Source organism: Podarcis pityusensis (genome assembly GCF_964106645.2).
Source record: "Podarcis pityusensis genome assembly, chromosome: 5".
NCBI lineage: Eukaryota > Metazoa > Chordata > Lepidosauria > Squamata > Lacertidae > Podarcis > Podarcis pityusensis.
In genome coordinates, this window is record NC_138032.1 from 45,404,152 (window position 1) to 45,419,420 (window position 15,269).

General features: G+C 43.2%; 1 protein-coding gene across 1 annotated transcript in view; it reads right to left on the reverse strand.

The window, feature by feature from the left end:
* Nucleotides 1-274: 274 nt before the first annotated feature.
* COL17A1 (collagen type XVII alpha 1 chain) overlaps nt 275-15,269 on the reverse strand; it is a 64,246-nt gene continuing 49,251 nt past the window's right edge. Inside the window, exons 39-51 of the mRNA XM_081006241.1 lie at nt 14,399-14,440; nt 13,831-13,896; nt 13,105-13,146; nt 12,583-12,705; nt 11,800-11,925; nt 11,574-11,711; nt 9,685-9,786; nt 8,992-9,135; nt 7,550-8,116; nt 6,556-6,696; nt 5,750-5,812; nt 2,846-2,917; nt 275-2,203 (exon numbers count right to left, since the gene is read on the reverse strand). Coding sequence (XP_080862367.1) covers nt 2,154-2,203; nt 2,846-2,917; nt 5,750-5,812; nt 6,556-6,696; nt 7,550-8,116; nt 8,992-9,135; nt 9,685-9,786; nt 11,574-11,711; nt 11,800-11,925; nt 12,583-12,705; nt 13,105-13,146; nt 13,831-13,896; nt 14,399-14,440 — 1,676 coding nt within the window. The 3' untranslated portion in view covers nt 275-2,153. The remainder of the gene's footprint in view (nt 2,204-2,845; nt 2,918-5,749; nt 5,813-6,555; nt 6,697-7,549; nt 8,117-8,991; nt 9,136-9,684; nt 9,787-11,573; nt 11,712-11,799; nt 11,926-12,582; nt 12,706-13,104; nt 13,147-13,830; nt 13,897-14,398; nt 14,441-15,269) is intronic.

A 15,269-nucleotide genomic window follows, 5' to 3' on the forward strand; every position in this document is an offset into this window, starting at 1 on the left:
CCAATCGGCAAGTCCAAGCGGCACAGTGATTTAAACCGCAGCGCCACCCATGTCCCTTAGCTGGAAGTAAATCCCACTGAGCTAAATAGGAGTTCTCAGCAGATATGTATAGGATTGCACTTGAAAGATAATGTTAAGAAGAAACATGGGCACTTTGTATCAAAACAAAATGGGGTTTGAAAGAGGGAAACACATTGTTTCACATTGCTTGCATATCAGGAAACATAGTGTAATCCACACAGCTCATGGGACAGAGGAAGAAAGAAACTTAACACATTGGAAGTAACTTTATTTTTTAAAAAGTAAATGTCTCAGTAACAGATACAGCTGGTTTAAATGCACAACCAATTGCTTGATCAGTTGAAAATATTATTTAATAGGATGTTTGCTCCAAACTTGCAAAACCAGACAAACAGTATGCCAGTTACAGGAGATTCATCTTACCCTGTTTGGAATCCCTTGAGCACAAGTCATCATGTCAAGGGTCACAGATCCAGACATAATTGTGCACTTAAGGGCTTGTATGCAATTCTGAGTCCCTTAGCAAACAGCTCCCAAGCTCAGTACCATGTCACAAACTAATTTTGATTAGCTACCTAGGTATGTTGGAATTGAGGGAGAAAAAAGTTCAAAGCCCCACTGGACACATTTAGTGGAATTGCTAGTCTTTGGTCACACCAGAAAGCCATGCAACTATCTACCTCTTTGTATTGTAGAAAACTGGTTTTTATTTCACAAGATGGCGAACTGCAGCTATCAATTTCTACTTATATGTTTGATAAGGTTGGAGGCAATAGGTAACCTGTCCAGGAAATGTGTATTTCCAACACTGGTGTTAATTTTTCTAATTTGATCTTCCTTGATCTCTTAGCTAAATTCTGAATCTTTTGCTATCAGTTATGGAACACTAAATTTGTATCTTGAAGCAAATGGAGGAGTTAAGGTTGACCTATACCCAGCAATGTTTTTAACAAATTACAATTCCGTAACATCTTGAGATGTGTCGCAACATCAGGATTTACATTGATAAATTTCCTGTGGCCCAAAAACATGTCCCTCCAGACTTAGCTATCACTTTATTGCTGCCATGATTGCATGTATAACGGGATAGAGGATTCACACTGTACAACATTAGTTTCTTGATATGTTGATATGATTTAGGACACATGAAAATAAACTTTATTGACTTTGCACAGACTCAGGCATGTTGCCTAAATTCCCCTTGCTGCACATCATTCTATGCTAATGGGGATTGCCGCACCTTAAAAACAACAGATGGCTTAGGAGATGCTCACTGCAAGCAGGCGGTAGAGGAAGAAATGGTCATAGATAAAACTGCTCACTTTTGAAGGTGGGCGGGCTACTGTACTTATATGCATAAGCTTCCCTGACTTTGTCTGTCATAATACTTCAGTGTCTGGTTTCTGCTAAAGTGAGGCTGGAGTGTAAACAAGCTCTAATCGGAAAGCTTTATATTAAAAAGGCACTTTTATAGTAATTAAAACCACAGCAGACATTTTAAAAATTGTTTCCAACAAAGTGCTTATATACTAACAGCCCCAAGGTCCTTCACATTTTTGCAATGCATTTTATAACAGATTAAGTGGATTTAATAATAATAAAATGTAGCCTATGGTTATGCATCCTGCTAGCATATAGTTGAGTATTATCACAACTGGCATAGCCTTTACTCTTAAATCCATATTCTTGATAATTTTGGATATGCTTTCTCCTACTTCAAAGGAAGATACATAACCTCTGACTCCAATCCTTTCAACTTTGGTTGAGTTTCTGTTGAAGATTTCTCATGCTAATCTTCATCCAGAGAAACTGAAGTGTGAGTTTCCTGGGAAGTAAGTTACAACTTTTGAGGCTATGCTGTTATAAAATCGTTGGGTTTAGATGAGGGCTATACTCTGTTCCAGCCAATTCATATGGGACAACAAGCAAATGAGCCATTAGTTCAATATGTACTACTGGAAGCCACCCATATCTTAGAAATAAGATAAAATGTTATGAAAACCATTCCCAAAGTACCAAGTGTTAGTCGTCACTTGCTGGAAGTCACTGGAAACGGGGGTTTTGTCTCCACTGAGATAAAAAAGCAACCATAAGCAGTTGAGAAATCTTCTGCTCAAATTTGTGTTCTTAGATTAGACCCCAATGCTTCTCCTTTTCCTTCGGCCAACATACACTGCTTCACCTAAGAGAGATGGAATAAGATGAAGAAAGTGTTACTTCACAGGTACAAGTACACATTTTCCCAACTTTCATGCTACTGTTAGGAACTGAAGAGCAGCACACTTTGGCCTCTGCCATTTGCCAGGGAACAAGAACCACTGCACTTCCAACTGTCCCTCAGGATGGGGAGGCCAAGGAAGGAGCTGCCTGAAAGACCACTTGGCTCCAACTGCCCTGGGACTGCAGAAGCAAGCAAGGATACTCTGACTGCAGCCACAGGAACAGAAGCTATCAGCTGCTATTCAAGCAAAGGAAGTTCAATCTGGCCACATCCTCAGCCTCTTCCCTCAATTCCCCTTCCATTGTGTGTTGTGTATTTTTCATTTGTAAACTTAATTGCAGGTTCTTCTTTTCATTTACGTAATCCACTTTGGGAGACACAAGTTGTCTGAGAAGCAGGATAAAATAAATAAAGTTTGCTTGAGTCATTGCCTATGTATGGGTCTCTGAAAAAAGTGGGGGAAGGTTGACTCTCACAATACAGGTGGCTACACTAGAACTATGACAAATGCTAAGTCTTCATGCTTGGACCCGCGCTATGCTTCCCCAGCATGGTACTGGTAAAATCCAAAATACACTCCTTTCTAATTTGAAAAACAAATACCTTTCTCGCCCTTTTCACCCCTTGGTCCTCTTGGGCCTTGGCGGCCTGGGGGGCCCATTGGTCCTATGTCACCTAGCAGAGGGAAGAGAAATGATATTTTACTGGATTGAGATTGCTACTCATTTAAAATAGTTCAGCTACAACACAGGCCCACTTCTTGAAGAGTGTATCTTCCAAAGCTGACCCCATGCGTTATCCCATCATGCTGCAATCTGATAAGTATGCCATAGAGAACGATGAAGCATATTTCTCAGATCACACACAACATGGCCAGATAATGCAAGTCTCTTGTTTGCGCAGTTGGGCTAGTCCCATGAGGATAATTTATCTACAGAACATGTGCTCATTCACTCAGGGGTGCTGAACATCTATGGCACATGCTACTACTCAGAAATTAAGGTGAAATGCACACATTTTCAAATAGCATTTTACAGAGAGAATCTAACTATCCAGATACAGAAAACAATATGGTTACAGCCAGATAATCATCCATTGTGGCAACAGTTGGGCTTTGTCTGAATACTCAGTAGACCAAGCCCATAATATCCATCTTATAATGAAATGGAAGAAGTGAAACAAAGTGTTTTTTAAAAAAAGAATTCCTGTATATGTAAACTGAATCAGAAAAATGTGTGTGGTTTAAAATGGTGTTCCTCCCACATTTTCTTTCTTCAGCAAACAACCTTTGTAAGTGACACATTAGTGACCATGTTGTGGAAGTGTTCAGAAAACAGCAATCTAGATACATTAATGGGAACCTTAGTGATGTCAGCTGAATTCAATTATGTATTCAATTATCTCTTCTATCAAAGAATTATTTGTTTTCTGCAAGTTTGGATTAAAAATTTGTGTTTGTGAGAGAGATATTTTCTATTTCATACAAATGATAAGGTAAACTCTTGTTTACAAATGCTAGTTCTGAGATAAATTCATATCTAAGGTGTCACAGGACTTTGCCTTCTTTGTAGGAAAAGGATTAAGTTTAATTCATACAGCAATTAAAGGGTTAAAAACACCCTGTACTATTTTTACTTTAGGGACTTCCAAATGTGGGCTTAACATTGCAAATGGACAGCTGGAAACAATTTTTTTTAAAAAAACAAAATCTTACCAGATTTTCCATGGAAAGGCTAAACCCAGATTAAGATATGGGGAAGGATAGATTCGTATTTTTATGCCAACACAGTTGGTGCAAGGGGCAGACGTACACCTCACATTTAAAGCACATGATTCCCAAAGAATCCTGGAAGCCGCAGTTTGCCAAGCATCTTGAAATCATAGCTTTCTGAGGGGCAAATTATAGTTCCCAGAATTCTTTGGTGTAAACCTTACAATTTAAATCTGCTTTAAATGTATGGTATGTATGCAGCCTGTGTCTTTAAGATATCACAAGACTCTAAGCTGTTTCTGCAGCAACTTATTAACAATGCTACCACTTTGGAAAAAAATACTTCAGAGCCGAGCAGGCACACCTCTGTTAGGTAACAAGCATATCAGTATTTAAAAGTAGGAACTCCTGCCTGGGAACAGGCAAATAGCCAGAATATGCAAACTTGTTCACAGGCAGGATTAAACAAAGGAAATTCAGCATTCGCCCACACCAGCAGGACAGGGCTGCTTTGCAAGCTCCCAAAAAGGATTTTTGCTCTTAAGATAGCCAGCTTCAAATATCTCAAGGGCTGCCACATAGAGGATGGTGCAAGCTTGTTTTCTCCTGTTCCAGAGGCCAAGACCCGAACCTGAACCTTCAAGTTACAAGAAAGGAGATTCCGACTAAACATTAGGAAGAACTTTCTGACAGGAAGAGCTGTTTGACAGTGGGACAGGTCTCCACAAGAGGTGGTGGACTCACCCTCCAAGGTTTTTAAGCAGATGTATGATCTAGGTGAGATTCCTGCTTTGCAGGGGGTTAACCTCTGGATCCTTTCCTAATTACAATTCTATGACACCAGTGTCAGACTGGCCAAACTTTAACAGGTGTGAACAATATATGTCATGATCATCACAACACTTGACTCAAGAATACACCTGGAACAAGTATCTTAAAGAAATTATGAAAGCAAAGAGGGTGGACAGAAATGATTAGACAAACATAGTTGGGATGGTTTAATCAGACAGAGCACAGCCTGCCTTAATGCAAATGCTTAGACCAGGTGACTGCTGAGACCCCATGCTGTCTAGGACCAAGAAACAAACCTTGATCTTTCAGTTTCATGGGCAACTAAAGGTCACATTTTCCCCTTTATATTCAGGTGTATATGATATGATAACGGGGGAATAGTAGAGTACAGCCCATCACTATTTTATATACCTGGTTGTAGCACCAATGTGAAACAGACTTGATCCAAAAATAAACATTGTTTATAGTCACTGCAAGGCCCTAATACCATTGGAGAAATGTGAGTTTCAAAGGATGGCTGTGTATTGTTTGGAAAAGCGTGAATTTAGTAGATTCGCTAGGCTGGAGCCCAAGTGAAGCCACTGAGAAGCAAAAGGGAGCTATTAGCCTGCTCAGGGGAACCCAAAGGCTTCTGGTAGCATGTACACACACACACACACACACACACACACACACACACACCCCTCTCTCTATCTAAGGATGCTCAGTCACTACAGAACACTGTGTGTCAGGAAAGAAAAACCGAAAATGGCAGACGGTGGTGGGATGGAGGATCTAGCTGGCTGGCTAGAACCTTGCACAGGAGCACTGCTACTTGGGGGTGAGGATGCATGGCAACATTTGCGGCAGGCCCCACTTGCATCCTCTGAAACAGAAGTGCTCTATTGGGTTTCCTTTCAGTGTCTTCAAGAGGAGGAGACTACTTGTACAGGGGGAGGAGCCATCCGTCTCCCTGCCTCCCTCCTGGATTCTCAAGTTGGCAAGTGTGGCATCCAACTTCTTACCTTTGGGTCCTGGGAATCCTATCTCTCCTTTCTGTCCAGGTGCACCTGGGATAGTTCCATAAGCTGTAGAAAACAAACAACATCATGTTTGTGGATATCTGCTCTTAATTGTAAATATAAGAACGTCCATAATGAAAAGCTCTGTGCTTTTGGCCCATTTAACAAAGTAATTCAATACCGCAAAGCCTGAAGGGTCCAGGTTACAAAATCAAGGTAAGCCATATCTGAGGGACTGCCTCCTCTTCTAATGGGGCAGAAATGCAGGTTGTCACAAGGCTATATTCTACTACACACATCTAGGGCCTCTTTATTGAGCATTCATCATGATTTGTACTCATCAAGTTGTTGCAGCAGTTACACACAATCACACTTTCAATACCATTTGTTCCTGCAAAAGTTTTGGCGTGTCATACTGCTTTGTTTCCAGGCAGTGCATGTCCCATAGCTTCCTGCTGAAACCCTGTAACTTTCTGTACCACAAACATTCCAAGAATATTATTATTTTGTGGTTGCACTATATACGGCAAGAGTGCCCCTTGAGAAGGCACTAATGTATAACATTGAGGGATTATTGCAAAACAACCAGTATAGGGGAATGATGTGTAGACCGTCCAGTATGCATCCACCATTAACACGCTACTATTGCATCAATGACATGTTGCAGAATGCACCTGCTAAAAAAAATCCACTAATCTGGAGTGGTCCCTAAACTACTCCCTACCCAGTAAAGCAGCAGCTGCAGTATTTCATTTCATTTAAAATCTCTGTATATCCTAAATTAAAATGACAACTGGGATGTGACTTACTTCTGAAGAATTCCATGAGGTCCGCAGTGATATTGCCATAGGATGCAAACACTTTGCTGATGCCTGGAATGCCAGGAGGCCCTGGAGGCCCAGGTGGTCCTTGCACAGCATAAGTCATCATGTCCTGCAGAAGCCCTCGGCCTGGGAAATTAGAACATAAATTTGAAATAGAGTATACGAAGGTTGATGTGACCAATTTCACCCCCTGGCTCTTCAAAATGCTTTGTGTCCAGCAGTGAAAATTCCATTCAATAAAGCAGAGGTAGGCAACCCCTAATTCTGATCAGTCCCAATTAGCATAGTCAATGAACAAAGATGATAGGAGTTGCAGTTCAGAACATCAGGAGGGCCACCGGTTCTACATCCTTGCTATGAAGTCAGAACTCAAGGAAGCATCTCTTCCCACCCCCCACCCTTTGAAGCTGTGGCATTTTCCTGTACTACTTTTAAAGCATCCTTAACACTCCAGAAAAAGACTCAGCCCATAATTGAAGCATTGTACTTCAGCCTTCACCAACCTAGTACCCTCCAGATGTTTTGGCCTACAACTCACATCAGCCCTAGTGCTGGTGAAGGATTCTAATCTGAGTTAGGAAACTGATTTAATGTTTTGATCCTCGGGGGAAACTTTTTGCACCAATTCTGCTGAGCACATATATTAAACTGTTTTGCTGTGATAATCCAAGATCTAGCAGTCAAGGAAGGAACCTGCTCCTGGGATTTCCCTCAGAGGTACATACAGCACGTTTCAATTTAACATTTCTCATGTGTGCACTTTTAGGGTCATTTCAAAAAAGAATGCCAAGTTTTTCCTTAGAATAGCTCATGGAATGTACACTGCATATATTCAAAGGAGTGGAACACAACTTAATGGTCTAAGAATCACATGTCCCAAACACACACACACACACACACACACACACACACACACACACTCACTCTAAACAGTCCACAGCACTTTAGATAGCATGGGGTAAAATATGGATATACTTACTTTGTATGTTTTCTGACACTCTGGCTGCCAACTCATTGTAATCCAGTGCCCCAGCAAATGATCCACTATAGGATCCTCCTGCACCTGTAGATCTCATCTGTGATCCGCCTGCTCCAGTTGAACTACCGTAAGATCCACCCGCTCCAGCACCGTAAGATCCACCCGCTCCAGCACCGTAAGATCCATCCGCTCCAGCACCGTAAGATCCACCTGCTCCAGTCGCTCCACCATAAGAACCATCAGCTCCAAGAGATCCACCATAAGAGCCATCAGCTCCAAGAGATCCACCGTATGATCCACCAGCTCCAAGTGATCCATCAGCTCCAAGAGATCCATCAGCTCCAAGAGATCCACCATATGCTCCATTGCTTCCCAATGAGCTGCTGTATGATCCCCCTGTGGCAAGTGATGCATCATAGGATGTGGCAGAACTTACGGACCTGCCATACGACCCATCTGAATTTAGAGACCTTCTGTAAGATTCAGCCATCAAGCTACCATCTCCTCCTATACCAGGTGGTCCTGGAGGCCCGGGGGGTCCTCTGATGATGCCACGAATATCGTCACCTACAAAACACAGCAATGGGTATTAATGGAGCTGCACAAGTTATAATGGAATGTTCTACAGGGGTGCTGAAGCCAGCAAAGTGTGCTTTGGGACGGCATCCCAGAGGGTCACACGATACATCAGATCTTCTTCAAGGGAGCTCTGATGTTGAATCCTTCTCCCATCCCCACAACTTCCACAAACCCAGCCCTATCAGTTTTGGAACTCTTGACATCCCACAACCAAAATGTGTTGGGCCGGTTTGGGGGCATGCAGAGGGAGCACTGGAATCTGAAGGATCTAGTGCCTTCCCAATTCCACCCATTATTCTTAACAGGAGTGCTTCTCCACTGTCAATTCCACCCACAGGCAAGAACCTGATAGTATGTTAATGATATTGATGTAAATCTCTTTAAGTTTACTGAAGCCGGATGCAAATTTTAGTAAACTTGGAGCAGCATGGTGCCCCAAAGAGAACCTATTTCTGGAAAGCTTTTCATTAAAGCAAGAGGATGCTACTTGAGACTGAGTTGATGGTTAGAGGTTATGCCCTACCAGCTAAGGTGCTGTTTTTTAGACCTTCTGGTTCCAGTAAAGGAAGCACAAATTAAAGAACAAGTCTCTTCCATAAATGAGACATGTCAAAGATGACCAAACAGAAATAAATCTTAGGATCCACCTTAAGACAAAACCATATTCAATACTTTTGATTTCTTGAGGGACTTTTCAGTCCAGGATAGCAGCTGTAGTAAGCATTTCTCAGCTGCTACAAAAGAGCTATGAGATCAGCCCTAGGCATAGTGCCAGGATGAGGCCCAGACTTGAAATTTCAAGAAGAGCAACAGCTGGTTATAGCAATCAAAATTGTGGAAGTGGTTTTGTGTGTGTGACTTACTAGTAAGGTACTTGATCAAGTCACTTCTGAACTGGTCAGTCCAAAGATCATCACCATAGGAAACAAGGCCACTTCCTGACAAGCCAGGTGGTCCTGGAGGGCCTGGCGGACCAGGTGGTCCAGAAAGTGTGAAGTATCCCAAACCTTGGAAGAAGAAGAAACTGGGTTAATAATGTGCTTTTTAAGAAAGTGCAAGCAGACCCTTTGCTTGAATTCTTTTTCCTATGTCACCCCCCCCCCATTCTAACAGCAGAATCATATGCACTTAGCCACCATTATGTTTAAAAACAATTTCATTGGCATGTCAAGATGGCATGCTATTTTATACCTGTGTAATTTTTGATTCAGTTTTTTTTGGGGTGGTGGCAGCAGGGTGGGGGTGGGGTGTTGACACCCTTTTACCCTGTTAGCAAGGAAGGTCAAAGTATCACATAGCTTTCATTTTAGGGAGCTACCAGCAGAATTTTAGATCAGCTGATTGACCAATCATACCATTTTGTCACTAGCATCCTTTGCTGGTGATGACTAACACACCCAGATCTTACGATATTGAGATTCACTGAATTGCTGCATGTTGAACGTGGATCAAATTCTTTACTCTGTCCTAGAAAGCCCAACAACTCCCCACCCACCACAAGAAATCCCAGACTCCTAAAAGGTACCCAAGCGCAGAGTATGGCAAATCATATTTACTTTGTAAGTAGGCGGAGATGTCCTCTGCAGTGATGGAGGAAAGCGCACTGCCTGGTGGGCCTGGTGGCCCAGGTGGCCCTACAAAGCGATCAAATTCTGAGTCTGAAAGAAGGAAGAATGTGAATAAGTATCTGAGGCATAATTTACACACACACACACTTTTCCCCCACTATGCAAGCAAATCCCCTCTGTCCCTACCCACATTGCCAGGACAGAATAGCTAAACAAAAGGCAGAAGGACTTTTCTGTCCTACTCTGTTAGCTTGTATAACAAAGTGAGGATTAAGAGTGGCAGAATTAGCTATGTCTTGAGGAATAATTAGGACTATGCACCTCACACTTGTAGTCTCTTTGCAAAAGAAATTATAAAGCACATACTACTTTTGACAGTGATCTTACAGCTCATTTCTAGAATGTGCCCGTAGGAACATAAGAAGCTGCCTTATACAGAGTCAGACCATTGGTCCATATAGCTCAGTATTATTATTTATTAAATTTGTATACCACCCTTCATCAGAAGATCACAGGACACTTCACAACATAAAAATACAAAATGAGAACACAAAACACATAATAAAACACACACACCTTTAACCCACAAATACCTTTTAAAGACAATAGAATGTTCAATCAGCCTAAGGCCTGGTTATAGAGAAACATTTTTGCCTGATGCCTAAAGATACGTAATGAAGGCACCAGATGGGCCTCCTTGGGGAGTTTTCCACCAGCGTATTATCTACAAAGATGGACAGCAGCTCTCCCGGGTTCCAGGCAAGGGATATTCCCAGATCTATCTGGAAATGCTGGGGATTGAACCTCAGACCTTTGGCATGTATAGCATGTGCTCTGCTACTGAGCTACTTCCTCCATTAGGCAATTTCAGCTGAAGTAGGAATACAACCATTCAGCTTACTATAGCAATCTACCTCCTGGGAATGAGGTGGAGCCACACCTTTGCTTCACTGAACTAAATGGATACCTAGATGTCTCCACTGCATTTCAACTCTTTTTTGAAACCCAGAGATGAGCACAGAGGGGTAAATCCAAGTTGGGTGTCTATGAACCATTGGTCATTGTAGGGAAGCCTAAAATCCAATAGTTGTGAGTCCATAAGATTTCCCAAGATGGCTTGATAGGATTGCAAAGCTTACTATAGTTCCAGTCACTACTGCAATTCATGATTGTGGTTCTGGCAAGATGCTCACATCCACACCGTACATTTAAATCACATAACTTGCCTCAATGAATCCTGGGAACTGCAGTTTACCAACAACATAGTACCCTTAACCCACTATGGTGTGGCTCTTAGTGTGTTGAAGCAGTAAATGTGCTAAATACTGGATTATTGAAAGCATCTCTGTAAGATTTATTTTCAAAGCACTCCTATAGTATGTAGTGTTTTGTAGAGAAATGTTAGGGGGAAAATAATATTACAGTGCTTCACATCCTAAATTCCTGAAAATGTTCTCTGGATCAACTCTTCAGTTTACTCTGAGAATTCTGTGAACTAACAGCCACCAAAAATGGATTATTCAGTGTAAATGGAAATCAACAATAGTATATTCTTACTGACCACTACAGCATATCATCCAAACATAGTGGGACATGCCCTGATAGCCCTTGTAGCAAAAAGTGAGTACACATGAAGATATTGGGTGGTGGCAAATGGGTAAAGAATAAGCATCCTATAACTATAGGCCCCACCTGTGTGTGGCATCCTAAGGGACTTCTATACCAAGGAGTGTGTAACCATACACACACAACATGTGGTTGCAAAATTTACGAAGGGGCCTGCAGCCAACAGGTAGTACCAAAAAGCCAATTTGTATCTCACAGTGCTGTTGGGGAAATCACTTAGTGCAACATAATAGATAGGCATATGACATTACTTGTTATATAGCTGACAACCCGTCTTGTCAATTCATCATAGTCCAGGGACACAGATAAGCTGTCTCCTCCCAGTCCAGGGGGGCCAGGGGGTCCTGGGGGACCTTGGGGTCCAATGAAATACTGGCGAACATCCACTCCTAAGAAAATAAAAGAAAATTAGTCCTGCTTTTCTGGTTTGTCCAGAGATGGAACAAAATTGACGAGCCATGAAAGCATGGTGCTTACCAGACATATAGCTCACGACACGGCGGGCCAATTCAGTGTAGTCCAAGGATTCCTCACCAATGGCGGTAATCATTCCTGGTGGTCCTGGAGGACCAGGAGGTCCAACCAGATAGGATGCACTGTCACCTAGTGAAGCAGAAGGGCAGAGTACAATCATTATTGGAGTGGATGGACATGGTGATTACATGGTTTTTGTGGTTCTCCTGCAGCTCCACCAGCATAACCCTACGAAATCACACACACTCTTGATTATTCTACATCACCCCTTGGCTGCTCCTACCATAGAATAATTTGTTATCTGCTCTCATACAAAGGTTTAAGTAGGGTACTTTGGGATCCAGAGTCCAAGCTTTTTAATATATTGGTCTGTATTATTTGTTTAGTGCTAAGGTTCTCTTAGTCCCTAGGGAGGAGCCATATACCTGGACCAGAGGTAGGAAACCCCTGCCTCTCCAGTTGTTGGACAACTTCCATGAACCCCTGCCTGTTAAGTACAATGGTTTAATTGACATTGAAATGAAAAGTACATATATGTATTCTGCTGAAGGTTTAACTGGAAAATTTCATTGGGGTATATTGAAACTTAAGTTTTGAATGGCAGGAGGCAGGAGGCATTCCAGCCCCCTTCTACCTGCAATCTGAAATGTCCACAGTAAATCAGATATTAGATGATCAGAAGGCAAACAAGCTCCAGACTTTCCCCAAACCCCCAAAGGTGTCTGAACTGAGTGCTGTCAGATAGTGACATGATAGTATGACTCTAACAAAAGGTGTGTGACTTACTTTGCAGGTACTCAGCGATCATCAGCTGAATGTCTCGGGCCGAACTAATTCCACTGATTCCTAGGCCTGGAGGTCCAGGAGGACCTGGAGGACCTGGAAGACCCTGAGATGCTCTTGATCCAGCTGCAGAAGTACAAAAGTTGATTTGTTTTTATTACTATGGAAGCAAGGCACAGCCTAAAAAGGCCATTGTACTTAAGTGCATTATACTGACACATAGGATGAAACAGTACATTACAAAGCAACTGTGTGTGTTTCACAAGCCTGCATTTGCCACATGACAGGAGAATGACAGGCCTCCTTAACCTGTCATGGCCCCAGACCAAGACTCCTCAGAGACCGAGTTCTTCAGCATCTCTGTGACATGAGTGGGATTTTCAGCCCTGCTCTGTGAGCTGAATTGCCTTATTTTATTTGCCCAGGAAGAAGACACAATACATTTCAGAAAGCTTTAACACTAGGGATGGCTATGATGGTTTATACTATATACAAAAGTGTACATTACTGATGCTGTCATCTTACCTCCTCCAGGGATGCCTGGAGCTCCTGGTACACCTGCATCACCTAACAGGAAAACAAAGAAAAACATGTGTTCATTGACTCCATTCAGCAAGCCTGTGGACCTTTCTAATTGCACTCCTTCTGGGGATAAAATTCCAAGTCACATTGGTGGGAAAGCTTTTTCAGAGCGAGGGCCACATTCCCATCAGGACAATTTTCTGGGGGCCACGTGCCAGTGATGGGTAGGGTCAGAGGCAAAAGTGGGCAAAGCAGTGACTGCAAATACTACCTTTGTACAGTAGGCTAGTTTTTACACCCTTCCACCCATCCATCTGTCCTCAATACAGGAAACTAAAAGGCATTGTCTGAGTTTAAGTACACATTCCAACCACTCAAGGGGATGATGTAGGGCTGGTAAAGGGCATGGCATGGGGAGTGGGGGGTGGCCTGGAAAGAATCCTGGGGGCCACACAGAAAAGCCTACAGGGCCACACTTGGCCTCTAAGCCTGAGGTTCCCCACTCCTGGCTTAGGAGAACTGTAACAATCTATTTTGCCCTGTGGGAAGAGGTAAGAAAAGCAGCAAAAGAGCTTTCTCAAGAGGGTCACCCACAATGATTTCCATTACATCACAGCTGGGCACTTTTACAGCTAGAAGCAAGGCTCATCACAGCATGCCAGAAGCCACCGATTTTGCCTCTCACACAAAGTTCAAGATGCAAAAGGGTGCTCAGTGCTCTTCACAAACCTTTCTCTCCTTTGGGCCCAGGTGGTCCTGGTAATCCAGGTGGTCCTTGGATGGCAACTCCAGCACCTGCAAACAGGAATCAGGGAGATGGTGATGAGAAATCTGGAGAGGGGGTGGTGGAGAGAACAGGGGCTTCACATGTGACATTGTACTGTTTAGCGCCTCCTTCATTACATGGTGCCCTCCAGATGTTCCGGCCTACCTACCATCCCTGATCATTGTGGCCCTGCTGGCTGGGGCTGATGGAATTGTAATCGAAAATGTATGGAAAGCACCAGGTTGGTGAAGGCTGATTGTCATGGACAGGCTGGATGCAGAGAAGTGGCGGGGGGGGGGGAGGAAGCAGCTGGGAAACCCCCAGGAAAGGAGGCTCAGAGCCAAGGGCCTGGTGGTGGGGTGACAAGGAGTGGTCAGAGGGGGAAGAAGGAACAGACTAGGGGGAGGTGGTGTCAGAAGCTGAAGGGGAAACAGGGTTTAGTGATCAGGAAGAGGCTGTGGAAGAGGGCAGGTCAGACTCAGAGGCAGGAGAGGAAGGGGCTGATAAGAAAGAGAGTGCATTTAGACTCACCTGACACAGAGGCTCCTGGTAGACCTGGCTGACCTGGTTCACCTGTGAGAAAGATTGGAAACCACGCAACCAGGTTATTACAGTGCATCAATAGCTCCTGGTTCCCATAAGGAAAATTTTAAAAATAGTTATTCAATTATTGAGGGCTGAGTGAGCTGGCAATTAAGAAAGGCCCATTAGATCTCTGGTGCTTAGTGATGGGGAACACTCAGGGTCTCTTGCCCTCTGACCAGCAGAATGGACCAAGACCAGCACCACTGCTGGTGGATATGCCAGATCTTTGTGTGTGTTTTTTTAATGTTCAGGTCTGCACCCACTTAGCTCCAGCAGCTTTGCAGCATTAGCTGCTTCCGGACCATTCATTGGGTCAGGTTGCAGCAAAGGAAAAGTTGAGCCTTAGAGACCTGTTCTCTTCTGCTTTCCTGCTTTCATTCTACCTACATTCATAACCCTCTTAGCAAACTCAGGCTCCTATACAACTGCACCAGTCTGTAGAGTAAGGCTTCCACTCCCATCACCTCTAACCAGTGGCTATGGTGATTAGGGCTGAGTTGGCGCTGGAGCTCAACATCATCTAGAGCAAGAGTAAGGAACTTTTGTTATCCCAAGGGCCAGATTCTTATCTTGCCAGCCCTCTGAGGGACAGGTGGGTAGGACCTAAAACCAACTGGGTGAGGCTAAAGTATAGTGCTTTATCCTGAAGTAGCATATACCAAGGCTATCACATACTGAAGTCACATTTTAGTTCCCAAGTCACAAGTAATCACACACATGGTCTGAGACTTGTCAATTATTACAGAAGGAAGAGAGGGGGAAGTCTGTAAATCACACAGGCAGATCAGCTTGTGCTTTCACTGAACAAATTCTTCAG